Source organism: Erythrolamprus reginae, chromosome 2, assembly GCF_031021105.1.
Source record: "Erythrolamprus reginae isolate rEryReg1 chromosome 2, rEryReg1.hap1, whole genome shotgun sequence".
Lineage (NCBI taxonomy): Eukaryota > Metazoa > Chordata > Lepidosauria > Squamata > Dipsadidae > Erythrolamprus > Erythrolamprus reginae.
Window position 1 is genome coordinate 159,908,408 of NC_091951.1, and position 27,278 is coordinate 159,935,685.

The 27,278-nt window shown below is 41.7% G+C and overlaps 1 protein-coding gene across 1 annotated transcript in view; it reads right to left on the reverse strand.

Annotated features, from left to right (window-relative positions):
• Window positions 1–10,834: 10,834 nt before the first annotated feature.
• Window positions 10,835–27,278, reverse strand: part of AATK (apoptosis associated tyrosine kinase) — a 36,449-nt gene continuing 20,005 nt past the window's right edge. The window contains exons 7-12 of the mRNA XM_070735968.1: window positions 26,882–27,003; window positions 25,089–25,238; window positions 20,137–23,071; window positions 18,281–18,443; window positions 14,495–14,728; window positions 10,835–10,996 (exon numbers count right to left, since the gene is read on the reverse strand). Coding sequence (XP_070592069.1) covers window positions 10,968–10,996; window positions 14,495–14,728; window positions 18,281–18,443; window positions 20,137–23,071; window positions 25,089–25,238; window positions 26,882–27,003 — 3,633 coding nt within the window. The 3' untranslated portion in view covers window positions 10,835–10,967. The remainder of the gene's footprint in view (window positions 10,997–14,494; window positions 14,729–18,280; window positions 18,444–20,136; window positions 23,072–25,088; window positions 25,239–26,881; window positions 27,004–27,278) is intronic.

A 27,278-nucleotide genomic window follows, 5' to 3' on the forward strand; every position in this document is an offset into this window, starting at 1 on the left:
TGTACCCTTTACTCTGCAATTTAGTTCTGTTATTTAGATCAGTGTTTCCCAACCTTGGCAACATTGAAGATATTTGGACTTCAGCTCCCAGAATTCCCCAGCCAGCATTTGCTGGCTGGGGGATTCTGGGAGTTGAAGTCCAAATATCTCCAATTTGCCAAGGTTGGGAAACACTGATTTAGATCTGGCAAATTAAAATCCATACATCTTAAAAATTACTAAGGCTGAGAAACTTTTATTTAGATCAGGGCTGTGAAACTTGAATCGACATGTGATGTATCAGGATTTCCCCCCCTCTTTGCTAAACTGGGGGTGGGCGTGGACAGTGCATGACACATCTGGCCCACGGGCCATGAGTTTGACAGCCCTGATTTAAGATGATTCAAGGCAAATAGCAACTCTAGCTTGCCAAATGGAGTTGAGGGTTGGAGAGTTGTCAGCTCCTAAATTGAATGAGAGACAAAAGTTACAAAGATTTCCAAACAAACATTGGCTCTTGCAAGATGGGACCATCCAGTAGAATCAGAAAGTAGAACAGTCTAGCCAAGGCTCAGAGGGTTTTTTTAGGTGCCCAGTGCTGTATGAAAATGGGATGGTTTGTAGCAGGGGTGAAATGCTCCCGATTCACTCGTGTCTGTAAGTCATCGGAGAGCCAATCGCAAAGTGTTCTGTGCATGTACAGAGGGTAAAGGAACCCAAATGGTGGTGGGTGGGTGGAACCTTGCGCTCCTGCATGTCCGCGCGTGATTTTGCTACCCGCCCAGGTGCAATAGCATCATTGCCCTGGACTCTGTTAACACTCAGAGCCACAGTGGCGAGCACACATCACTGTTCCACCTTAGCAGCCCACCTCTGATTTCACCCCTGGTTTGTGAGAACATTTTAGGTAGGAGATGCCAGAAAATGGAGCCTAATATTGCCTTTCTTCTTTCATTCAAAGGCAGGATAAAGACTTGCAATAGTAAATGAGTGAGGCGGTCCACCTGCAAATGTTTTTCAAAAGAATGTTGACCGTAGTCACTTTTAAAATTCACTGGTTTTTCATACCGTTCTCCCCACCATAATTGGTACCGCTTCCTATTTGAACTATTTAAATAGTTTCTCCTAAGTAGGTCCAGGAGTGTTAAATAAATGAGAAATCATTTATTTCATGCTCCTGGACCTACTTAGGAGAAATTATTTAAATAGTTCAAATATTTAAATATGTACTATATGTAAGAGTTGGCAAAGCACTAACATAGCTAAGGATGCATCTGAGCAATTCCACCGAATTATGTGGCTGAGAGTTTTGGAAATTGTTATCCCAGTGCTTGAGGGAAGCAGCAGGTTGGGAAAGCTGCTTTAGATAGTGTTATTTGGTCAGTTTATGCTTTTCAAGAGTCTCTTGTTAGGACTTGAAGATTAAAAGAGGCAGTGGTGGTTTTATGGTGTGTTGGTGCTGCCTACACTTCATTTCTTGGTTAATTAACTTTCCCAGATGAACAATATTATAAGACCCTCTTGCCTTCATGTTGATAGTGTAAAATTAAGGTTTGAAACAATCCATGTCTAACTCTTTAATTTGTAATGAAGTATAATGATGGTATGGTGTATATACTCCAGTTAAAATCAGAATTGGAGTTGGGTGGCTTATCAATTCAAATAAAGAAATAAAAAAATAAGTGGAACAAGTTGGTATATGTGGTGGATCTTGGGAATAAGCAGACATAATTATGGTCACAGCTACAACCTCTTCCATGATATGGGAATGTATCCTGTGACTTTCCAATGTTTGTGCTACAAGAAAAGCAGCAGTAGATTAGCCAAGGTCTTGTGGAATCAGAACACCTAGTCTGAACCAAAATGGAAACCACCATGACTAGCATTGGGAGGCTGGCTCTTAGTGACAATGAAAGAATGGGCCAGTAGCCAGTGAATTACACACAACTAGGAACCACAACAGTGGTGGAACATTCTAAGAACTGATGTTATGGGCCCTACTATTAAAAGTGCAAGGGGTCTTGGAACAGTTGCCAAGTGTGGCAACATAACAGCCAAGGAATAGTTGCAATCACCTTTTCAAAGCCAAATCACCACATAGCTCTAATATCTTATTTCTTTTGTTGATGGGGGTGCTTACAATGCTTTGGCCTCCTGGGGGAAAATTAGCCTCCAAATATACCACAGCATGTCTTTGACCATATTTACATTTTTAATTGTAATTCCAAAATTCCAAAATACTGAACCTCCGACCAGTTAGTTACCCACACAGTGGCATTAAAATCAGAAAATGATTAACAAGAGTTGGCTCTTGACATCAAAGGAAATTGTGCTAAGAAACTAGATAAATGAAGGTTTTTTCCTATTATGCCACTTCTAGGGGAGTCTTAAAAGAGCTTCCACACCAAGTTTTAAATAATAGTAGAGCCCAAGTCTCAGTGCCCAATTAACATAGCTGTAGGAAGGAATAATAATTTATTATTTCTAAGTTGGAAGTGATAAGAGTTTCAACTAATAAATGCTTTCCCTATCTTAAAAAAAATCCCTGTATAATTCCTATCCAGTGGCTCTAATCCATGCTTTATTCCTACCCAATTAAGAAACAGAGCTTGCCTTGGATTACCAAATTCAACTAGTTTTGGTGCTTGTTTTTAAGCCTACTAAATATTTCTGAAGACATGCATCTGTGAATTCTTGAAAATAGCTACAGTTTCCCACCCCACCCCTCAACATTCTTACCTCTTAGGACACTGGAGAAGGAAAATGACTTCTTTTTAATTCTGTCACCCACGTTCACAAAAGGAATAAGCTATTAGAGCTTTGAAAAAGTGATCATGACTATTCCTGAGCTGGTGTGTTGCCCCTCCTGGTAGCTGTTCCAAGAAGTTTTCAGTGTTAAATTGACCCCAGTTTTGCAATACAAGCATAACAATGCAGGCACCAATTTTCCTGAATCTTTCCATTTTTTTCTGTCTGGCAGTTACCTGCGGCATAGGAGCCTTTGTTAAGAAGGCATTTATATGCAAACCATTACTGCACTGCATGGTTTGATGAATTCGCTCTCTCTCAAGACTTCTGGGTGAATCAGTACCATCCATAAGTTCGTTATTTCCTGCTGTCTTCAAAACAGAGATGGAGGAGGAGAACAAGCAAAAGTTACATTATTTTAAAAATGTTTTATTTTTAATAGTTATTGGACCAATGGTATTTGACACACATGCTGGGAGCTGTATGGAACTCAGCACTGATAAAAAATACAGCAATTATGACCCGTATCAATAAAATACACTGTAAATAGCCCACCCTTCTCTATTTCTCTCTGTTTCAAAGAAGATCATTAAACCCAAAACATAGCTCTAGTTCTGACCTCATGCAGTCTCTCAGGGGTTGACAACCGTCTGTTACTATAGACCATATACCTACAGGGGCAGCCTCTTCAAAGGTAACTAGATAAGGAAATTAAGGAAGTGAAACTTAGAGAGCAAACTGGGCTGTAACTACTTACCATTTCCTGTACCTGCTCTTTTGTCATGGTTCTGGTTCTGTCTTTGCCTTAGAAAATGGAGTATGGCAGTGGCAAGCTAGAATCACACTGTATAGCTCACAGATTTGCATTTCATTTAATGTGGAAGAATGAGAATACAAACATACACACACACACATACACACACACCCTCCAGGTGCATGGGCACAGCTCTCAACTATCTACAGCCAGCACCATCATTTCCCTATGTACCAATGTGGACCAATACTGCCTGATAGTCACTGAAAATCCAGACAGGACATCTACACAGAATATTTTGGGAGGATGTGAGAGCCAATGAGATTGAGCGGTGCTAAGAATCTGGAAATACTCAACAGTGACCTGCCTTTTGTTGGTAAAATTCTCCTTTTGCTTTGCCTCAAGGAGGAGCAGATCTATCCATGGTTCCTCAAATCCTTCTCAATTCTCATTCCCAAATATCTCCCCAGGGTAAAATAAGGAATAATAGTGATATTTCCCCCAAGAAGTTTCTTGTTCATAAATTGAAAAAAAGAATCTTGGAAAAGAGTTTCTTTTAATTTTTTTCCCAATGAATGGATTAAACCTGCCCAAGAAGTAAATAACTATACAGCTCAGCAGCCAACATTACTTGATTTGTTTAAAATCACTTTTCCAAACTTTTGCTTTGTAGTTAATAATGCAATAATGGACAGCAACTTTCAATTTAAGGAGAGTCTTTTAAAGAGCCTTGCCTGCTTGGTCTCTAGGCACTTGCACACACCTGTTTAGAAGAGTCTCTTGTAGTAAAAGTTTATTTTGTGGCAAGTTAAGATATGTCACAAAAAGAGAGGGAGGACTGTCTTTTGGGACTTTGAGAGTTAAGATCATCCTATTTGCTTTTTACTCTTTTTTAAAAGCCATCTTATGCTCTAGTCTCTTGTTCATCACCGTAGCAGAATACAGAAAAAAAAATAAGAGGTCTTCTAGTCCAACCCTTTGCTCAAGCAGGAGACACTATGACATTTGGGACAAATGACTGCCCAGTCTATCCTTAAAAACCTCCTGTGATGGAGCATGCAGGACTTCTAGAAGTAAGCCATTCCCCTGGTTAATTGTTCTCAGACCACAGGGTATTTTGCACTATTTGAAATAAATCTAAGTCCCATACTTTTGTGAGTCCTGCAACTTATATACTTTACAAAATTCACTCTCTATGTATTATAGAAAGTAAGATTGCCGGGGGGCTTTGGATTTTTTTTCTCCCCAAGCTCCACCACACATGTTTGGACCACTGTCTGACCCTAGTTTTTTAGTGAAGGAAGATCAATATTGTCCAAAATTACAGCCCCCGGCCCTACAGTGTGGCAATTCTCCCTCTCTTGAATTCAGAAATGGATGTTAAAACTCTATGTCAGATTTCTCCTCCTGCCTCTCTCGGTCTTTTGGAGTTGGCTCTTTCAGACACTGGAACCCTTCAAAAACAATCCCAGTCCTCCTTCCTTTCCATCACAGTCACAAATTGAAGGGAGAATCCCTTGCTATCCACATTATTCTGAAGCTGAGATGTACAATTTTTTTGTACATGCTCCAGGTATTGTGGTGACATGCTCAGAGCTATTTTCTAAAAATGAGTGGGACTAGAAACCAAAGGGGGTCTAAGTGGGAGGGTGAATCCATTTGCTCTGATGGAGCTTACAAGGCTCCCAAGCAAGTGATGGGTGCGATCGTCTGAAACTTGTAGGATGCACTTTTTCATATTTATTTTTAAAAGGGTGGGTGTATGTACACTGCTCAAAAAAATAAAGGGAACACTTAAACAACATAGCATAACTCCAAGTAGATCAGACTTCTGTGAAATCAAACTGTCCACTTAAGAAGCAACACTGACAATCAATTTCACATGCTGTTATGCACATTCAACTTTGTACAGAACAAAGCATTCAATGAGAATATTTCATTCATTCAGATCTAGGATGTGTTATTTGAGTGTTCCCTTTATTTTTTTGAGCAGTATATTTATTCAGCAAGTACTGTAGCATAACCATCCAGTAGAGACAATGGATATTGGTCATGAGCATCCTAACTTACCCCTCCAAGCTATCTTGACTGTTATGTAGTGCAGCCTTGTTTGCCATCCACAAATTATTCTAGTTCAGCATTAATTAACAGCGCTGCAGAGGGAAAAACCAAGGCTAGGAAATAACAGTCTGAGTATGCCAAAAGGGGAAACAACAAATCCCAGAACAATGAGGATTAATGAGTCCTTTGCATTCCTCAGAATATCAGAGAAGCCTAAGCTATACGTGTCCCTGCAAATGTCTGCTTGATTTGAATATAATGCAAACTGATTGTAAAGGTGGGTTAATTGGCACGTTCAGAACATGCCCGTTATTTCAAAGCAGAAATAGCCACTGGAAATCTTAACAAAGTTGCAACTGCTTCGGTTTTATCGGGCATTGTAAAAGTATATTTAGGCTTATACCTGCACCTACAAGATAGTTTTTGATGTCCAAATGCAAAGGTAAGTAAAGGGTAAGTAAAGCCCTAGGATTCCCTTACCTCTTTTGCAATGGGAGTGGGGTGGGGGCGCAGAGGTATTTTCACCAGCTACATCAGTCCAGACGGATATCAGTTACATTCCCCAAACACAGAATAGAGTTCTGCATTTGGCAATAACATTCTACTTGGTTCGCAATAAGATGAACTGGTGGGAAGTATGCAGAATTATGAGAACGATGTTCCCAAATGCACACGGTACCCTCAGACTGGGAGGCTTCTGGTACTAAACAATTGTTGCTATACGCAAAAGTATCTTGGGTAAGCCCTCTTTTTAGATGCTCAGCTCAATAGGTGGAAAACTGCACATAGTGTTTGTCAACATTAGCTACTTTAAAATGTGTGGGCTTCAACTCCCCAAAATCCCCAACCAACCAGCAATATGGGCTAGGGATTTCTGGGAGTTGAAGTCCACATATTTTAAAGTTGCTAAGGTTGGGAAACACTACTGTGCAAATAAAGGGATATGCCTAGGATCAAAGGTTTTTTTCTGACCACAGACTCCATCTGAAGGAAGGAGAGTTTTAACAGGGTTTGAATTCAGGCAGAGCTCTCAGCTTGATCCGTTCCAAACAGAAGATCAGCTTTGCAAAAATGAATTTTAAAAACCCAGTTTGACGTTTCTGATGCGTTCGGTAAAATGCCTGAAGGGAGAAAAAGTAAACCACCCTTTGACTGGTATCCTCTTTGATCAGCCTGGGCACATTCTGCATTATTTCACATACACACGGAAGGAAGGATATAAGACATAAAGCTATATGGATAGGAGAACAAAAATGCAGCCTCCCCCTTTAGACTTTTAAAAGTTGGGGGTAAAGTGCTTTTTATTTCAAGTTATTGCTTAAAATGTTTATTCATTTTCAGGGAAAGTGCATTTTAGTGCAATTTTTCATCTATCCATCTATGAGAGTGAATAGCGTGGTGCCCAACAGGTTAGTGCAACAGACAGCACATGTCAAAGCCATTAAAAAGCTGAAGTTCACTTACACTTGTGGTGTTTTATAAAGTTCAAATAGAAATGGAAGGAACAGGAAAAAAGAGCAGAGGTGAGTGAGTTGTGAAAGCATCACACAGATGCTCCGACTAAAACGAGCAAGCAAAGATTCCTCCTATGGGTGGATCCAGCCTTTATTCCCCTGCCTATCAAGTCCCCAACTCTTCTTATTCCAGGTGCCAAAAAGAGATCTGAGAATGTAAAGAAAGGAAGAAATCAATTATAATAATCTCTCTTCTTTTTAAAATTTGTGGGAGCTTGGGAAAGGGACTTCCAAAGGGGCAAATCCCATTTGAAAATGTAGCTGACTGCATTTTTAAAAAGTTACATTGCTATAGAGGGCGATATAAAAGCTCCTCAGGTAAGAATGGGTAATCTGCAGTCTTTTGGATGCAGTTTGGGATTTATTACAAGCCTAGCATTCCAGGCTTGTATTTTTCTAAACTAACCGGGGAGGGAATTTGAACTCTGGGTATATTGCAAAAAATCAAGAATTTCATTCACTGATTAATCTTTGTCTAGTTAAGAATTTCAGTGGCTACATTATTTCTGACCAAGATATTTACCCCATAAAAGTGGTTGGTAGTTAGCTGTATGTTTGAAGAATTACTTCGGGGTCCGATACATTCTTATTCATCAGTCAATTTCATTACTAAGAGGCCAAGACCCTGTTTGTTCCTCGTTCAGCTTGTCCCAATGTAACCCAGGCTCAGCTTTGAATGCTCAGGCAAATTACATACCACCATTATGGTTTGCAGAAGGATGGAGAGTGGATGAGAAATGTAGACCACCAGATTCCATTTCCAGACGATGCCAATGTGCTTGGCACCTAATGAGGGGGAAAGGGAGAGTTCCACTAAACCTGGGTCATGGCATACATCCCAGCTGCTCCCAAATTGATTTGTGACAGCGACATATTTTGAAAGTGCATTCAGCCATAGAGGCCAATAAATGACACCTTCTCTAGAACATGCTACAGTTCGCACACATTTTCTTCCCAAAGCCAATTGGACAGAAGGACTTGCTTGGACTGAAATTTTGGAATGGGCACAGTTCAGCCTATCTCTTTTTTGATGGTTAGTGGGGAAAATGCAGGCAGACAAGTATACAAAGTTTCCCTTCAGCTCTCCCTGGCTTTTGGGTTCAGTAGCTGCTGGTGTGGGTCTTCAGGTGTTGCCTTCTTCTCAAGTTGGTGTTGACTTCTGATGTTGCCTTCTTCTCAAGTTGGCATCAAAATTAAATCAGCCCTTAATTAAAAAAGGGAGGGGGAAACCAAGAAGGAATAGGAATGCTGTCTCTAAATCCAGCTCCATAGTGGAACCTGACACTCTTTTTCTCAGGGTTCGGGAGCTCTTTAAAAAAAGCAAGTATGTTTTTAAGAAAAGAGTGCATAAGTGCACCAGCGTGCCTTCCGTCCCCTGTCCTAATGTTTCTCTCTTACTAGTATCATGTATATAATCACTGTTATATCTTTGTATACCTCCAACACGTAATTGACAAAACAAATAAATAAAATAAATAAAAGTAAGTGCGCCCTAAACCCACAAGCAGACTGTTATGTTCTGATCATGCTAAGGAAATATACTGTGGTCTAAAGAAGGACAAGTATTAGCCATGTGAGTTCACCAACCATCAGCAGGAGAAATGAGATGATGGCCCCCGTGTTGCCCACAGTGGGCTTCAGGAGCAGAAGGCATATTGGTCTCCATCACCCAAGGAGGCTGTGAACCGATCCTGGTAACCTTTCACATCCAATACCTCCCCTCTCCTAATGTTTCTCTCTTACTAGTATCATGTATATAATCACTGTTATATTTTTGTATACCTCCAACACGTAATTGACAAAACAAATAAATAAAAAATGTCAGACATAGAACGTATTCTGACTCTGGGGAAGAAAACGTAGCTGGCTGAAAGCAGGCAGCATCTTAAAAGATGTCGTGCTCCACTAAGCTTACACTTACAATGGCACCTTATGAAACACTTCTCCAGCTGGCTGGGACTGAGGTGGGTAGCAGTGGCAGGAGAAAGTAAGTCAAAACAACCTGGCTGTCACTACCACCTAAATGCTGCCTAATAGAGGGACGATGAATCACTGCCTTACGCCTGGCTAAGCAGACTGTGAAAATGAAAGCTGTGCTCATGAACCAGAACCGGGCATCAGTACCAGTGCCAAGCTTGCCACCTGTCATCACAACACACTCCAAACTGGAAGCACAACGCACAAACATTCTGCAAGTCTGCAGGGTCTACATGTTTCCTCTGACTCTTGTGAGGAAATGGCCCAGTAGATACCAGCTTCCTTTTGCTTGTCTGTCCACCCCCCACAATTTCCAAAGCCAGTGACTGGTCTATAGTCCCCATAAGCCACAACTCCTAAGTGCAACATGCCTCTGACTCGTTTCCGTTTTACCCCACAGTCCAAATTGCACAATTATCCTAAATCTTGAACGAATCAAAATCTAGCAAACAAAATAATCCCAAAACTATTATTTTCCTTCTCCCCCACCCCCAGCTGCTCCCCCCACCCTTGCCCAAGATGCCTTGATAAAAGTTAACTCTTTACATCTCTTTGGCAACAATAACTTAAATCTGCCACTCTGTTAGGGCAGGTGACACAGTAAATGGGTAAACTTTGTACAAAAATAGTTTCAGTGGCAGTTTGATCTGCTTTCGCTATGTGTCTCCCGGGCGTTTCTTCCTGCAGCTAAAGGGTGACAAAGGAAGGGGGGGGGTTGGGGGGGGGAATTATCCCTAAGACTTGGTATTCTTCTCACATTTCTGGCAGGTTACATCATGGTTCTCTGGGAGGCACTCCCCGAATAATGCTGTGGCAGGGAAAGGATGAAGATGGCAGAAAATGAGAAGATAACAATTGGTAGGTCTCAGCACCACAGTCTCCTCCCAGCCAGCAAAACATTTAAAGAAGTTTGTTTGTTTTAATTCCTGCCCTCTCTCAGCTAAAGTGGAGAAACAAGAAGTGCTGAAGGCCATCCAAACACCACTGCCAGGCTGCTCCTATTGACCCTGCCCATAACAGAAGGCAAAGTCTTCAGTAGAGTTGAACAGACCATGATTCTCAAAAAGAGGTGGGTGGGGACAATTCTGAGTTCTGCAACCACGATGCAGCTGAGCGACAGCAACCCAGGGTCAGTGAAATAACATAAGCAAAAAAGGGGTGGTGGAATGGCTGCTGAGACCAGAAGTCTTCCCTGTTCATAACATTAAATGTGACCTTCACTTCAGCTGGCTCCCCTACCCGTTCCAGGGGGTTTGGCCTACACTCGTCTCCGGCTCTTCCGGTAACTGATTGTGTCTGCTGGACCATCAACTCCACCTGATATTTGGACACGGCACACTGAAGGAAGGACAGGGAGAGCTTGTCCCCTGTGGCAAGACACAAGTACCAGTGCTCAAGGATCCACCTGAAGCATGTTGGAATGGCACAAGGCGCAAGGCTACGTGCTCTCTCAATATCCCCTATGGGGCGTGGGAAGGAGACACGATAAGCTCACAGAACAGGCAGGGGGGGGACGTCTCAGGGCAGCACCCCAGCTGGGGAAGGTCAGTGTGGGTCAGAACATCAAGAGGCATGAGCTAGGAATATTACAATGGCTTATGTGGCAATGTTAGCAAGGTCACATATCTACCCTTTAAATGCTATAGATTCTATATGTCTATATGTGTCTATTTGTACACAAACACTTCCTTGGGTGTGCGCAGACGCGCACGCGCGCAGACACACTCATGTTTGCACAACCATCGCAAACCACCTCATAGTCAGGTGGCTCCAGCCCAGCGGCAGTCAAAAATCTGTCCAATGAAATCTGAACGAGGCCCTGCAGAGTTCTGCCCCAGCCAGCTCCTGGGCCTCATCCGGGCTCATGTCCCCTGATGCAGAAACCGTGCCATGGGGGGCAAAGTAGGAAGTCCAAAAGGGAGAGGTAGCCAAGCTCACTCTCTGTTGCCATTTTCACTGTTGCCTAGAAAAGGGAAGAAGCGGTTAGAAATTGCAGTCACAGAATTGGAGGCTTCACAGACCCTTTTATTATTATTATTATTATTATTATTATTATTATTATTATTATTATTATTTATTGGATTTGTATGCCGCCCCTCTCCGCAGACTCAGGGCGGCTAACAACAGTGGTAAAACAACATGAACAATCCAATTAATAAAAACAACTAAAAAACCCTTATTATAAAAAAACCAAACATACACACAAACATACCATGCATAACTTGTAATAGCCTAGGGGGAAAGGATAACATAACTCCCCCATGACTGGCGACAAAGGTGGGTCTTAAGTAATTTGCAAAAGACAAGGAGGGCGGGGCCCGTTCTAATCTCTGGGGGGAGTTGGTTCCAGAGGGCCGGGGCCGCCACAGAGAAGGCTCTTCCCCTGGGGCCTGCCAAACAACATTGTTTGGTTGATGGGACCCGGAGAAGGCCAATTCTGTGGGACCTTATCGGCCGCTGGGATTCGTGCGGTAGAAGGTGGTTCTGGATGTATTCTGGCCCAATGCCATGTAGGGCTTTAAAGGTCATTACCAACACTTTGAATTGTGACCAGAAACCGATCGGCAGCCAGTGCAGGCCGCGGATTGTTGCAGAAATGTGGGCGAATCTTTTCTTAGCTTTCCCAACAAATCTGGTCTCCTCCAGGGCTGGAAGACACAGTTTGAATTCAGTTCATGACATATAGACAAGCTCAAATAAAGGGAACACTCAAATAACACATCCTAGATCTGAATGAATGAAATATTCTCACTGAATACTTTGTTCTGTACAAAGTTGAAAGTGCACAACAGCATGGGCGGGACCCAGGGGAAGAGCCTTCTCTGTGGTGGCCCTGACCCTCTGGAACCAACTCCCCCCAGATATCAGAGTTGCCCCCACCCTCCTTGCCTTTCGTAAGCTCCTTAAAACCCACCTCTGTCGTCAGGCATGGGGGAATTGAGATTCCCTTCCCCCTAGGCTTATAAAATTTATGCATGGTATGTCTGTATGTATGATTGGTTTCTTAAATTAGGGTTTTTAAAGTAACTTAAATATTAGATTTGTTTATATTGTCTTATTATTGTTGTTAGCCGCCCTGAGTCTACGGAGAGGGGCGGCATACAAATCTGATAAATAAATAAACAAACAAACAAACAAATAAATAATAAATAAATAAATAAATGTGAAATTGATTGTCAATCAGTGTTGCTTCCTAAGTGGACAGTTTGATTTCACAGAAGTTTGATTTACTCAGTGTTATATTGTGTTGTTTAAGTGTTCTCTTTATTTTTTTTGAGCAGTGTAGTATGTCTGTAGAAAGGATTCACAACTTCCCTGCTGGTCAGATATGTTTTAAGAACTGAGGTAAATTAACATTCGCCCAAAATTGGAAGAAAGAGAAGATCCCCTCAAATTCAATGATTGTTAAAAAAAGGCATTATAATGCGCAAAGATGGACAAATTAACGATGGAATTATAAGATAGAGAGGAAACAGAGTATTATTTAAAAATGGAATATGTGGTGTCATTGGCTCAAAAAGAAAAGCAAAATCAATGTTTCAAGGAATGTAAGAAAATATAATAAAATGAAAAAAACGTATATTTAGAGTGCAAATGGATGTATACTGTATAATGTATACAGTGTATAAAGGACCAAATCAGACATAAGAAGGTATATGTATAAAATAATAGGCCTTAAAATTCTTGATAATGTAGAATCAAGAAAAAATGCCAATAACAAAAAATGCTGTATTAATGAATTTGTGTTTTTAAATGTGAAAAACATTGAATAAAAAGTATGTTTTGAAAAACCAACAACAGCTGAGCAAAGTTTCTTTTCTCAGTTTCCACGGGCAAGTCATCTACCTTCCAAGGATTTGTGCCAGCCTTGCTTCTATTCGATTTTTATTCTGCCTTTATTATTTCACAAGTAACTCAAAACAGTTAACACACCTAATACTCTTTTCTCTTCCTGTTTCATCACAACAACCCCCTGTGAGGTAGGTTGGGCTGAGAGAGGGAAGGACTGGCCCAAAGTGACTCTTTCATGTTTAGGGTGGGACTAGAACTGAGTTTCCCGATTTCTAAGGCAGCATTTTAACCACGACACCAAACATTGGAAGTATGGAAGTAGGATCCTAAACCTCCTACTGTCAGATGAATGAATGGCTCTGGTCTGGATTATGAAAAGGTCAAAAAGACCATCATAAATTAAGTTCTCTTGAATCAAGTTTGACTCCAGTTTGACTCCTGGTGACTGTGATTGTATTTACATTGTTTTCTCAGCAATGTTATGGAAGAGGTTTGCCAATGCCATCTTCTACATTCCTTTAATCCAGAGGTCTTCAAACTTGGCAACTTAAAGACTTGTGGACTTCAACTCCCAGAATTCTCCAGCCAGCTTAGCAGAATTTAGTGCAGCAGCAGCTAAAAAAGCCAACACAATCCTAAGCTGCATCAACAGGGGAATACACTCCAAGAGCAGGGAAGTCTTAATACCACTCTACTACGCCCTGGTCCGACCACACCTGGAGTACTGTATTCAGTTCTGGTCACCACGCTTCAAAAGAGACATTGAAACTCTGGAGAAGGTGCAAAAAAGAGCAACCAAGATGATTAAGGGATTGGAAACCAAGACTTACGAAGAGAGACTGAGGGAACTGGGCATGGATAGCCTAGAGAAAAGGAGGGCCAGAGCGAACATGATAGCAGTCTACAAGTATATGAGGGGATGTCACAGAGAGGAGGGGATCACTTTATTCTCCAGGGCACCAGAGGGCCGGACGAGGAACAACGGCTGGAAGCTGACCAAGGAGAAATTCAGCATGGAGATAAGGAAGAACTTCCTGATGGTCAGAGTGATCAACCAATGGAACAACCTACCAGCGGACGTTGTGAACTCCAACACTCTGGACATTTTTAAGAGAAGTTTGAACTGCCACTTCTGGTGTACTATAGGGTTCCTGCTTGGGCAGGGGGTTGAACTCGATGGCCTTCATGGTCCCTTTCAACTCTAACAATCAATCAATCAATCAATCAATAAATTAATTAATTCTGGGAATTGAAGTCCACAGGTCTTAAATTTGCCAAGTTTGAAGACCTCGGCTTTAATCTAGTGCAACAAATATTGCAATCATCTCTTAAAAGTTTGGGGAAACTGAAATGATTTGATATTAATTTGGCCTCAGTAAAAGAAATCCTTACAGTATGATTCAACCAACAATTAGAAGAGGCCCTGTCTGGGATATGCAATTGATAAAAGAAACCAATTCGGAACAGTTCTTTATGTCCTATCCCAAATTTCAATATGATGTTTTAATTTCCTGGTTTTAATCATGAGACCTCCCCAACGAGATCATATGAATTCCACAATGCTGGTCCCAAGAACAGGAAACTTCTGGATATTTGGGAGGGGGGGCTTACCATTCCTTACGAAGATCACTCTCTTCTGCAGTTTTTGAAATGTCAGAATGGACCTTACCTCCTACAGGCTCAACATCTGAATCAGTGACGTGTGTGATGGAGAACCGTGATACTGCAGCAGGTGAGACTGTGAAGCGTGAAAACTGGATGGGCAGCACTTGCTTCTGAGCGGATACTAGTGTGGGTGACAGTCTGGGGAGACTCTCCTCAGGTGCCTCTGAGGTCAGTGACGACAGGACAGGTGATTTCACAGATATGAGGGAAAAGTCGTCATCCCATCCAAAGCCGCCACCTGAAATGGAAAGGATAGGTATAGGAAAGACGAAGAGGCTGATGTGAAGGCTACTCCCTTCGTCCACTCTCTACCACAAAGTTTCCCAAGGTCAAACAGGATTTCCTGGATTAGACTTCGATGTGACACTTTCCAGGTATGTTGGATTTTGGCCAGGCACCCTAGAAGTTTAAAAACAATCCATTTGGAGGGTTTGAGGCTGAAAAATAAATAATCACTATGCAAAATAGCAATTTTATTATTAGTGTTTCTATATTTTCGTTATGTTTGGGTAGGAAAGGAAGAAGTGTCTAGTATTACTTTTCCCTTAGGGTTTTTTTAATGTATTTTTTCTGTTTGAGCCATTTGTACCAACTTATTTATTTATTTATTTAATTGGATTTGTCTGCCGCCCCTCTCCGAGGACTCATATTTTCCCATATTTTGTAAAATTCGGATTTATCTTTTTCCTGTAGTTCCAAAGTCATTTTAGTCATTTCTACGCACTCAAGGACCTTATTTATAAAGCTTAAAGTTATTATTAGTAATAATAGTTATTATTAATAATAGCACTTAGCAATAGGACTTTGACTTATATACTCCTTTAAAGTGCTTTACATTCCTCTCTAAATGGTTTTACAGAGTTAGCATATTGCCCCAACAACAATCTGGTTCCTCATTTTACCGACCTCAGAAGAATGGAAGGCTGAGTCAACCTTGTGCCTAGTGAGATTCAAACTGCCAAATTGCAGGCAGCTGGTAGACAGCAGAAATAGACTACACTCTAACCACTGCACTAGCAAGGCACATATATAGGTAATCCTTGATTTACAACCATTTGTTTAGTGACCATTCAAAGTTACAATGGCATTGAAAAAAGTGGCTTATGATCTCTGCACTGTGTTCAAAATTCCGACGCTTGGCAACTGGTTCATATTTATGATGGCTGCAGTGTCCCAAGATCAGGTGATCATTTTTTGGAACTTTCTGACAAGCAAATTAATGGGGGGAAGCCAGATTCACTTAACAACTTTGTCAACTAACTTAAAAACTGCACTGATTCACTTAACAACAGTGGCAAGGAAGGTAGTAAAAGGTAGTAAGGTAAAACTCAACAACTTTCCTGCTTAGCCATGGAAATTTAGCCAATTAAAAAAATAGCTAATTAAAAAATTTAGCCATAAAAAAATACCGGTAGCCACCCTGAGTACCATAGGATTGGGTGGCATATACATCAATTAAATTAAAAATTAAATTAAAATTAAAATTAAATTAAATTAAATTAAATTAAATTAAATTAAATTAAATTAAATTAAATTAAATTAAATTAAATTAAATTAAATTAAATTAAATTAAATTAAATTAAATTAATTAAATTAAATTAAATTAAATTAAATTAAATTAAATTAAATTAAATTAAATTAAATTAAATTAAATTAAATTAAATTAAATTAAATTAAATAATTAAATTAAATTAAATTAAATTAAATTAAATTAAATTAAATTAAATTAAATTAAATTAAATTAAATTAAATTAAATTATTAAATTAAATTATTGGCCCAATTGTGATCATAAATTGAGGTTTACCTGTACATTACTACAGCGTCATTCTCTATGAGCTTATGGTGGTCATCACAAACTCTTCTGTGAGATGCTTGTAGCAACCAAACTTACAAGCTGGAAATTCCTACTCATAAACTAATTTGTAACAAGAAAAAAACTAAAAAATGTCTTCTTGATCCTAAGACAAATATGGAATCTGAAATATAGCAGACATTGAAAGAGACTGGGTGTACCACTGACCAGCAGTCATTATGCTGGCCTGGAAAACTATCATGATTCTAGATTCCTTCTGATTTTTTTTCCCCCAAGACAGGTGGAATTTTTGGAAATGGGACAAATTGTCCACATCTGCAGGATTCTTTTCAGAAGGTACACAAGTGGAAGAAGCAGCAACAAACGTACAGGACATACAGACAGTCCTTGACTTATGACTGTAATGGAGCCTGCCTATCATCATAGTTCTAAGTAGTGATGGTTGTAAAATAGATTGGTTGTGTGACTCACCCCATTTTAAGATATATATATTTTTGCAGCACATAAGTAGCCTCCATGGTCATTAAGCAAACACTGATGTTGTTAAGGAGACCAATGCCTTGCTGTGGTACAATTTTGCCCCAAAATTGACAGATGTTGTAGCCTAGCAGTAGAGCTCTCACTTCACAATCAGGAGGTTGTAAGTTCAATCCTAAGTAGAGGCAGACGTAAGGGTCTCCTGCTTGGGCAGGGGGTTGGACTAGATGACCTGCAAGGTCCCTTCCAACTCTGTTAATCTGTATAATAGAAGTGACACGTTTTGGCAAAAGTGTCGTAAAATGCAATCACATGACTGTGGGTGCTGCCAATGGTTGTAAACGCGGCCATGTTGCTAAGTGCCCAAAGTTTAGTCATGTGAATCCGTGTCCACTGTAACTTTGGTTATAAACCGAGGATTACTTGTTTAGGTTTAGGTTTAGGTTTATTGGATTTATATGCCGCCCCTCTCCGCAAACTCGGGGTGGCTCACAACAATAATAAAAAACAGTACAGTACACAATACCAAATCCAATGCCCACCCATCCAGTTCCAATTTAAATTAATAATCTCATAAAAAACAGTATATATAAAAAACAGGCACACAGTCAATCAATCAACAAAACAACATGGGCAAGGGGGAGGTGTTTTAGTTCCCCCATGCCTGACGGCAAAAGTGGGTCTTAAGGAGTTTAAGAAAGGCAGGGAGGGTGGGGGCAATCCTAATCTCAGGGGGGAGCTGGTTCCAGAGGTTCGGGGCCCCCACAGAGAAGGCTCTTCCCCTTGTGCCTAGTTTTGACTTGAAACTCATTCGTTTAGTCAAAATAGGTACATGCAGTCTGCTAATCTGAACAGATCAAATTCAGTTCTAATCTTAACTATCTATGGAAGATAGATAGTATTGCCCACAAGATCATATGCTGCAACGTCCTACCGGTCAATGACTACTTCAGCTTCAACCGCAACAACACAAGAGCACACAACAGATTCAAACTTAATATTAACCGCTCCAAACTTGACTGTAAAAAAAATGACTTTAACAATCGAGTAGTCGAAGCGTGGAACTCATTACCGGACTCAATAGTGTCAACCCCTAACCCCCAACATTTCTCCCTTAGACTATCCACGATTGACCTCTCCAGGTTCCTAAGAGGTCAGTAAGGGGCGTACATAAGTGCACTAGTGTGCCTTCCGTCCCCTGTCTAATTGTCTTTCCTTTATCTCATATACCATATATATTTTCTTCCTTTCATATATCTTCTCCTCTATTTTTACATATTATCTTTATATATATTACTTCATGTCTATTCTCTTCCATATGTATTGTGTATTGGACAAATAAATAAATAAACAAACAAACAAACAAACAAACAAATAAATAATAAAATAATCTTTCTAAGGAAAAAAAGGCAAAATGAACTGATTTCAAGAGACTGTAAACATAGTGATAAGGGTTGTAATGTGACCTCATAGGCCTCCATTCCTCATTCGATCCATACTTTTATTCTCTTCGGAGAAGCTCCCTTCTGAGGTGCTCTTGGATGTATCGATCTCTTCTGCTAAGCCTGAGGAACCTTTGCTCTCCACCTGCCCAGGTGGCGTTGGTGAAGCTTCTGTCACTCCTGGGAAAGGCTGCTCTGCAAGTTCCTTTGTGGGACTTTCCTGAGTGGAAAACATGGAAGGGATACAATTAGTTCACAACTTGAGGGAGGAAAAATCCGTACTCTGCTATTATCCAGGGTACCCTAGGCAAAACCAAAAGCTACTTCTTTAGTACCTACAATATCCAAGAAACTGTACACCATAACAACTGCTCCCTCTTTCTATGTTAATTAAAAATTTGACATCTAACTGTAGTTTGTTTTATTGTTCATCCGGACTGTATAGAACTACTTAATACTATTGGGTATTATGAGAGATAACTATTCTAAAAATGTAAAATATTTAAGCTTGCATATTACAACAGCTGCAAGGATTGTATTTGCACAGAACTGGAAAAATCCACAAATACCTGAAGACAATGAGATTATCAAGAAAATATACGACTGTGCAGAGATGGACAGATTGACAATGGAACTTAATAATCGAAAAGAATCGGACTATTATGAAACCTGGGAAAAATGGTACTAATGGACAAAAAAAAGAAACTTAAAAGAAGCATTGAAATAAAACATCAAGAAATCTAAAAGTAATTAGAAGACAATGCCGATAGGAATGTATATACGATGTAGATTCATCTGTAAATATGACTATGTACTTTTAAAAAAAAGAAAAAAATTAATAAATACATATTAAAAGAACTACTTAATACAGGTTGCAAAATTCCAGACAGTCATTGACAGTCAAGTGTTAAGAGTCTTCTGTATCTCTACTATAGGCTGCTATCTTTTACTCAGAATAACTGAGCTTCATCTGAGTACTAGAGAGTAGCATCTTGCAGAGATAGAGAAAACTCCATCACAGCCCAGTTCTGCTAGCCTTATTTATAGTCATGCCCTCCCAATCTTTGCTCATCTAGGAATATGTTAATCATATTTGCATGGGTGATGAGATTTGTATTCCAATTCATCACGAGTGCAGGAGGTTAGAGGAGACTGCTTGGTATTGTTATGGCTAAGATTACAAAATATTACAATCAGTAGCCAGTAAGCAATTAGTTAAAGTAGGTAGAATAATCAGATTGCCCTGCAAAGATCCAGTTAACCACAAAGAAATTTAGAAAGATCTGGATTTTTCAGTCCAGATATGGTAGCTGTAAAGTATAAAGAACCTTCTAGGTGCTTTGGATATCCATTAACCCTTTCCAGCTTTGCAATGTCAAAAAAGTATAATTTAAAACTTCTAGGACGGGGGTGTCAAATTCAAAGCCCAGGGGTTGGATCTGGGCCACAGGGTGCTTAGATCTGGCCCATGGGCCCACTCCCAAAACATCAAAGCACCAGTCCACAGTGCCTCTGCCAGCAAAAGAAGAGCTCAGGGGGGCCATACACAGCCAGCCGGGGCTCCGTTTTCGGCCATGATGGCCTCCTGTAGCCCTCCGCCAACAAAAAGAAGCTTGGGGCGGCTACAGACGGCCTCCCTGAGCTTTGTATTTTGCTGGTAGCGGGCAGTCTTGATGAGTGACACTGAGCTGGCTACGCCCACCCTGGCCACCCCACCCCCACCCTCCGAGGTCAAACACAACTCTGATGCAGCCCTCAAGGAAATTGAGTTGGACCCCCCTGCTCTAGGAAGAATCAGGTTGCATATTTTGGCTTTGTGATATGACAATATTTAGGACAAGATGCACTGTGTTCCCCGAGTCCTTTTCTAAATGACTGTATGTTGTCTCTTCAACCCCTCCCCAACAGGTTACCTGGTCAAAGAGGTAGACAGTGACATCTTCAGTGAAGGAAACAGCTTTCTTCTTGCGCTCAAGGTCATCGCAAAAGGTCTCCACCACTAGGCTGGGCATCTTAAGCAGACTACGCAGGTTACGGGCACTGTGGCTCTCAGCCACTACAATGGGCACAGCAGGTGATTCCTCCTCACTTTCCTCACTCTGGTCCTGAATGTTGTAGCACCGCAGCTCCTCATCTGACTCATCACTGTCCTCAGTGTCCTCTTCTTCCTCTTCAAGATCAGCAGGGCTACATGAGAGCTGGGATGGCACTACTGACAGTTTGAGCGAGAGACCAAGATTGCTCTGAGGTTCCTTGGGGTGACCAACTGCCTGTCTTTCCTCAGGTTGTTTGGTGTTCTTTGTCACATTATCCTTTGCCTCATTTTCTTCACCACCTATGGTGAGTTCCTCTAGACTGGTGACCACAGGAGACAATACAAAAGATCGGGTGATGGGGGCTGGTGTCTGGGATTGCACAACAATCCCGTTACTTTTATCCTGGCATAGATTTGAATCCAACTTATCAACAGTTGCTTCATTCGTCAACAGTTCCTGCGACAAGTTATTATCTCTGTCTTTCTCTGCGTCCTGGTCCTCCATTCCTGGAGAGATGCAACCCACACAGTCTTCAGGTGGACAAATGGGCTCAGGACCAGCTGGCAGAGGCTCCTCTGTCCTACCAATTGGTTCAGAGTCTTCCTTCAGTTCCTCAGTATGTGACTGGGAGGCTTCCGGTTCATGTTCCTCAGAAGCATCACTGTCCTCTTCTCCATCCTCCCGAGGGCCACCTTCAGTATCATAGTCAGAGAAATAGGCGGAGTCACGATAAGGATTCTTCTCATTCAAGGCCTGGAGCTCAGCAGTGAAAGAATCAGAAAGACTCTGCTCTTTGAGGGGATCTTCCTTATCCCCTTCAGATGTTCCCAGCTTATCAGGACCTTCAGATTCCCGTGACTCAGGAGGTTCCTTGAGGACAAATTCAGGGGACTCATAGTTCTCTGTCTCATAGCCACTATCCAGAGCCTTGGGCTGGCTTGAGGATATATAAGCTATGGGACTGAACGTGTCACAGGAGCTTGTGGTAGAGGGGATATCCAATGAATCTAGTGAATCTGGGGTCCCTACTTGCTTCTGCAAGGCTTTGAAAGCGGGGATTACATCTTGTTGCTCAAGACAGTCAACTGGAAAGTCAATAAAAACGCCAGATGTAAGATCAGCGGAGTCCTCATCGCTAGCCTCATCCAAGTCAGGGAAGCTGGCACTGGAAACAGTCTTGTCTGGTGTTCTATCTTGTTCACTACTGGTGTTCTTGCCACTTTCTATATTAATCTCCTGTGGCAACTTAGGCGAGCATCCAGTGGAGGGCTCTTCCATAGGGTCTTCTTCTGTGTTTGACGCCTCAACTGTTGATTCATGCAGCAGAGTTGGATCTATAGCCTCCATGCTACTGGCAGCTTCTTCCTTGGAGGATAAGGGTGATGGTATTGATGACAGACCCATCGAAGCATCTTCCCCCAATGGTGGTGTGGTGACTTGTGGGCTCTCCACCCTGCTGTCTATCAAGAGATCCGTAGAGCTTCCTATGCCAGGCAATGTTGAAGCACTTTCAACCGAGACATTTTCCTCTGCAGGAAAATCACCGTCTGGACATGGGGACCCTATACGGGGCGACGATGATGATGTCATGTGTTCCCCACCTAGCAGAGCTGCTCGCAGATCTTTGATCCCTAATGTTGGCTCATCCCGTGGCACTGTGTCCAGTGGCTGTGCCATTAGCCCCTGGAAGGTGATCATATGCCGGTAGCACCAGCTATCTTTGGCAAGGGGTTCACATGATGGCAGTAAATGATCGTTATCATTTTTGACTGAGGTGTTGGGTGTCCAAGGCTTGTCTGAAGGGGGAGATTCAGAGTTCTCATTTTTTTCACTCCTAGGACTATCATCCAAGCGCTCCTCCTCTGCCACTTCCAGAATGACTGAGTCCAATAGAGCCTCCTTACAGGTGTAATTCACCGATGGGGAAACACCGAGCGGATCAGCAAAAACACTCTTCTGCAAAGCTAGACCAGGCCACGTGGAAGCACTGGGATCCTTAAGCAGGTATTCCTCAGCACTGTCCTTCAGGGAGTCCTCGTAATATGGGGCCTCTTTACTGTCTTGTTCTCCATAGGAGTAATAGTCAGAGGGTTCCCAGTGGCTTTCAGGGTGTGCTGATTGACCTAGGAGGGGTTCCATGGTGAGTGAGATGGTGGGACTATTGCTGGATTCGTAGTGGTCCTCCTTGTTTTGCCAGCGTGAAGAATGGCTAAACTCAGGGCTGTAGGAACACACGGTATAATCGAGGTCATTCCCACTGCCTTCGGATGCCACCTCTTCAATGCGAATATAGTACTCACTGTTCAGAGAAGGGCTATGGGCACTCAGCACAGGGACCACGCCCGGTGTGTGCAACCCAGGGCACCCCTGCATTTTACATTCATAGCAAGAGGGGGACACCCCCAGGCTGAGGTGCCCGCCTCCACTGCTGCTGCTCGCAGAATAGTAGAGCTCATGGTAGCGTGCAGCCCCACCAGGGCTCATGGCTGAGACTGGGAGATGTTCCGCTTTCCCTTGGTCCCACTTGTATTCAAAGTTGAGGCCATGGCTTGTCTCCATCACAGTGAGAACATCGTCGCCATCGTTGGAGAAATGCTCCAGAAGAGGGAAGGAGGAAAGCTCCAGACCCATGTGGTTAGAGCCAGAGCCTGAACCGCCGATGCCTCCGGGTTTCATGGAATTCCAGCGCTTCTCAAATTCCTCCTCCACTTCGGAAGCCCCCTTGGCACAGAGGTAGGAGAGCAAAAGGTGCACCTCTTCTGCGGTCGGGCGCTGCTCTGGCTGAAGCCAGCAAAACTGCATAACCTCATACCTGTGAATAGCAAGAAGAGAGCAGTCGTGAGCCAAAGGTCCTTTGTGGCTATTCTGCACCCCGCAAAGAGCTTATCCTTCCCCATTAGTGCATATTTAATTCCATAATGTATCTGTTTGTACGGGGTTAGTCCTCTCTGCTCAACACTTGTTATTTCCATCTACAATAATAGACTTGAAGACAGGCACAGCAACAATGACTAGCAGTAGCAATAACATTTAGACTTATATACCACTTTACAGTGCTTTACAGCCCTCTCTAAGTGGTTTACAGAGAGTCAGCAAATTGCCCCCCAAAATCGGTCTCCTCATTTTAACGACCTTGGAAGGATGGAAGGCTGAGTCAACCTTGAGCCTACTAAGATTCGATCGGCCAAACTGCTGGCAGCTGGTGATCAGCAGAAGTAGCCTGCAGTACTACACCCTAACAACTGCACCACAAAGGCTCTTTTATGCTTTATGTTAAAAAAAAAGGCCTGAATTTGGGGGGGGGGGTTAAAGAAAACAGCATCCGTACAAAACAAGGCTTTTTCTGATAGGATTTGCTTCCCAGCTCCAATCAACATCCTGGCCTCAACAACGCTGCAAAGATCTTTATCAAAGCTTAAGGTGGTGGTCCAGATATGCCTTAGACCAGGGGTCTCCAATCTTGGCAACTTTAAGACTTGTGGACTGCAACTTCCAGAATTCGTAGGAGTTGAAGTCCACAAGTCTTAAAATTGTCAAGGTTGAAGGCCCTGCCCTGCCCTAGATAAAATATTACTCTGGGCTAGAATAATGCTTCTATAGATGCGGCTTGGGACTACAGTATTTCAGCTTTTTTAGCAGTTGGGCTACCTTACTGGCTCACATTCAAGACATCACCCTATGCACTTTTGTACTCCTTAGGCAGGCAAAGGTTGCGCTCGATCTATGCCTGCAACTGAGAGCAGAATTATGATTGTCATTAAGGGGATCAAATTTACACCCATTTTTGCCGTGATCCTAACAGTAATAACTATTAATCGGGTGACCCGCTTGCCTTCTTCAGAAGTAGTGGATGCTCCATCACTGGAGGCTTTTAAGAAGAGACCAGATAGCCTCTTGTCTGAAATGGTAGAGGGTTTCCTACCTGATCAGGGGGTTGGACTAGAAGACCTTCAAGGTCCCTTTCAATTCTGCTATTCTGATTTTTAAGTAAAAACTGCAGTACAGTGGTACCTCTACCTAAGAACGCCTCTACTTACAAATTTTTTTAGATAAGAACCAGGTGTTCAAGATTTTTTTGCCTCTTCTCAAGAACCATTTTCTACTTACAAACCTGAGCCTCTGAAACTGTAACTGGGAAAGGCAGGGAGAAGCCTCCGTGGGGCCTCTCTAGGAATCTCCTGGGAGGAAACAGGGCCTCCACTCTCCCTATGGTTTTCCCAATCGCACTCATTATTTGCTTTTACATTGATTCTTATGGGAAAAATTACTTCTTCTTATAAACCTTTCTACTTAAGAACCTGGTCACAGAACGAATTAAGTTCGTAAGTAGAGGTACCACTGTATTAAATGAACACTATAGTCATTAACTGAGTCTGTTTTCCACAATGGGCACTTTTTTTTTTGCCAGATTCTGGAAATATACACTGGAAACCAGCTCCAAACACAGAAAAATCACAGTCACATGACTCTATGTGCATAAATTTAAGCCAGGTGCTCAACTCACAAAATGCAATCATGTGACCTTCAAAAACAAGTCATATGTAGTTCTGAGTCAGTCCATTGTAACTTTAGTCACTAAGTGATTAGTTGTTAAGTATGATCGGTCCATACATCTTTCATTCATTCAATGGCACAAGAATTAACACATTAACCATCAAACATGATATTTGCTTATTCAAATATGATGAATGCCTACATGTTCAAGTAGGTTGAATGCCTACTCAAGAAGATGTTCTCCTTCCATCCACTATCTTTGTTCCTATATTCCAATCACCCCTTTCTCTTCCTTGTCCTCCTTTAAAAACCCTCGTCCCCACCTAGTTACTCACCAGCGATCAGATAGCGAGAGTGGAAGCTGTGGTTTGGGAAGTTTAAGCTGTTGTTCTTTGATAGCGTAAGTGAGGACTTGCCGATCGGAATAATGGCAGTAGGGCTGGCCACCCAGCTCAAACAGCTCCCAGATAGTCACACCCAAAGACCTGCCAAGAGGGGAAAAATGAAGGGGGAAGAAACCCACTATAGCCAGAATGCATGATCGACACACAAGGTTACATGTTTTGATGTCAGAGCAGTCTCTCTTAGTTACTGAGATATTCAGGTGCTTCCAGATGAGAATACAGTACACTGTTCCCTCGATTTTCGCGGGTTCGAACTTCGCAAAACGTGTATACCACGGTTTTTAAAAAATATTAATTAAAAAATACTTTGCAGTGTTTTCCCCTATACCACGGTTTTTCCCGCCCGATGACGTCATATGTCATTGCCAAACTTTCGTCTGCCTTTAAAAAACATTTTTTAAAATAAACTTTAATAAATAAACACGGTGAGTAATAATCTAAATGGTTGTTAAGGGAGTGGGAAATTGTAATTTAGGGGTTTAAAGTGTTAAGGGAAGGCTTGGGATACTGTTCATAGCCAAAAATAGTGTATTTACTTCCGCATCTCTACTTTGCGGAAATTCGACTTTCGCGGGCAGTCTCGGGACGCATCCCCGCGAAAATCGAGAGAACACTGTATACCATGTTTTTTTTCCTCCATGGACAGAAGTCTTAGGAGCAAATAAAAAGGGTCCATATCAAAGGGGGAGGGGAGCTGGATTTTCCAGAAAACTCTGTGACAGAGGCAAGACAATTGCCTTAAAGAAGCTTTTACCTAGAAGCATCCTTTGTAATTCACCATCAAAGAAAAGATACATTTGAACCTCATGATTCTTAACAAATGTATACTTTTATATGTGCCAAAGACCAATTCCTTGTGTGTCCAATCATACTTGGCCAATAAAGAATTCCTATTCTATACTGTTCTGTTCTGTTCTGTTCTCTTCTCTTCTGTTCTCTTTTCTTCTCTTCTATTCTTTTCTAATTTTCTCAAGAGAGGAAAAAATATAGACATGAAAAACAGAAATGAAACCAATTTATAAGAAAATTTTTAGTAACACTATGAAACATAGTCACTCCAGTGATGCACATGAACACTGCCTTCTCAGTACTCATATTACTAACTTCTAGCTACAATAACCAAGATCCTACATCTTGCAAAATACTGTTAGGCCAATTCCATACTTCAGAGACTGTTATTTAAAACACTGTCCTACTTTCTTAATGAGCAAGTAGATGCATTGGGGGAGGGGGGGATTCTCTTTTATGTAAAACTCAGCCCTAAATGATAGAAACGAGCACCACAATTTGGAATTTAGCAAAAAATGGCAATCAGTAAAGTTTAAATACAATTAGGTGCTTCAATAAGATTACTTTTACTACAGCAGTTGTGACGTCAACACTATTTATTATTATTTATTTAATTTGTTCCCCACTTTTGTTATTTGTATAAATAACTCATCGGGAGGCAAACATATCCAACACACTTTATTCCTCCTATTTTCCTCACAACAACAACAACCCCATGAGGTGGATTGGGTTGAGAGAGTGTGACTAGCCCAAAGTCACCCAACTGGCTTTCATGGCTAAGGTGGGTCTAGAACTCACGGCCTCCCACTTTCTAGCCTGATGCCTTAACCACTAAACCAACCTGGTTCTCTAATCCTGTTTGTCTAAAAGCTTTAGAGCCAGTGCACTCTTCTCAGGCCAAGTAGATTTCATATACCAACGCAGATTTTGCTCACCAGATGTTGCTAGTCTTAGTCTGGTCGACGATCAGCAGGTTGCCGTGGACTTCATCAATCAATTCAGGGGCTACCCAGCGTAATGGAACCCATAGTTGGTCGGTAGTCACAAAGTAGTCATCCTGCGAGGCATGCAGAGCCAAAGGGAGAGCACATCAATCAAACCAGCCACACCACCTGCCCCTTCATTCCAGGTCCTAAGTCAGAGCTGCCAAACTCTTTTGCCCAAGAAAAAGATGGTTGGCACTATTGAACATCTCCACCAATTGCTTCTGGCTATTTCCCCTCTCCAACTCAGTCATTTGGCCGTGTTAATTTTATTTGAAACACTTCTAGTCTGCCTTGCCTTGTAGAATACAGATCTTCCCAAAGCAGTTTATGGAATAAACAAACAATA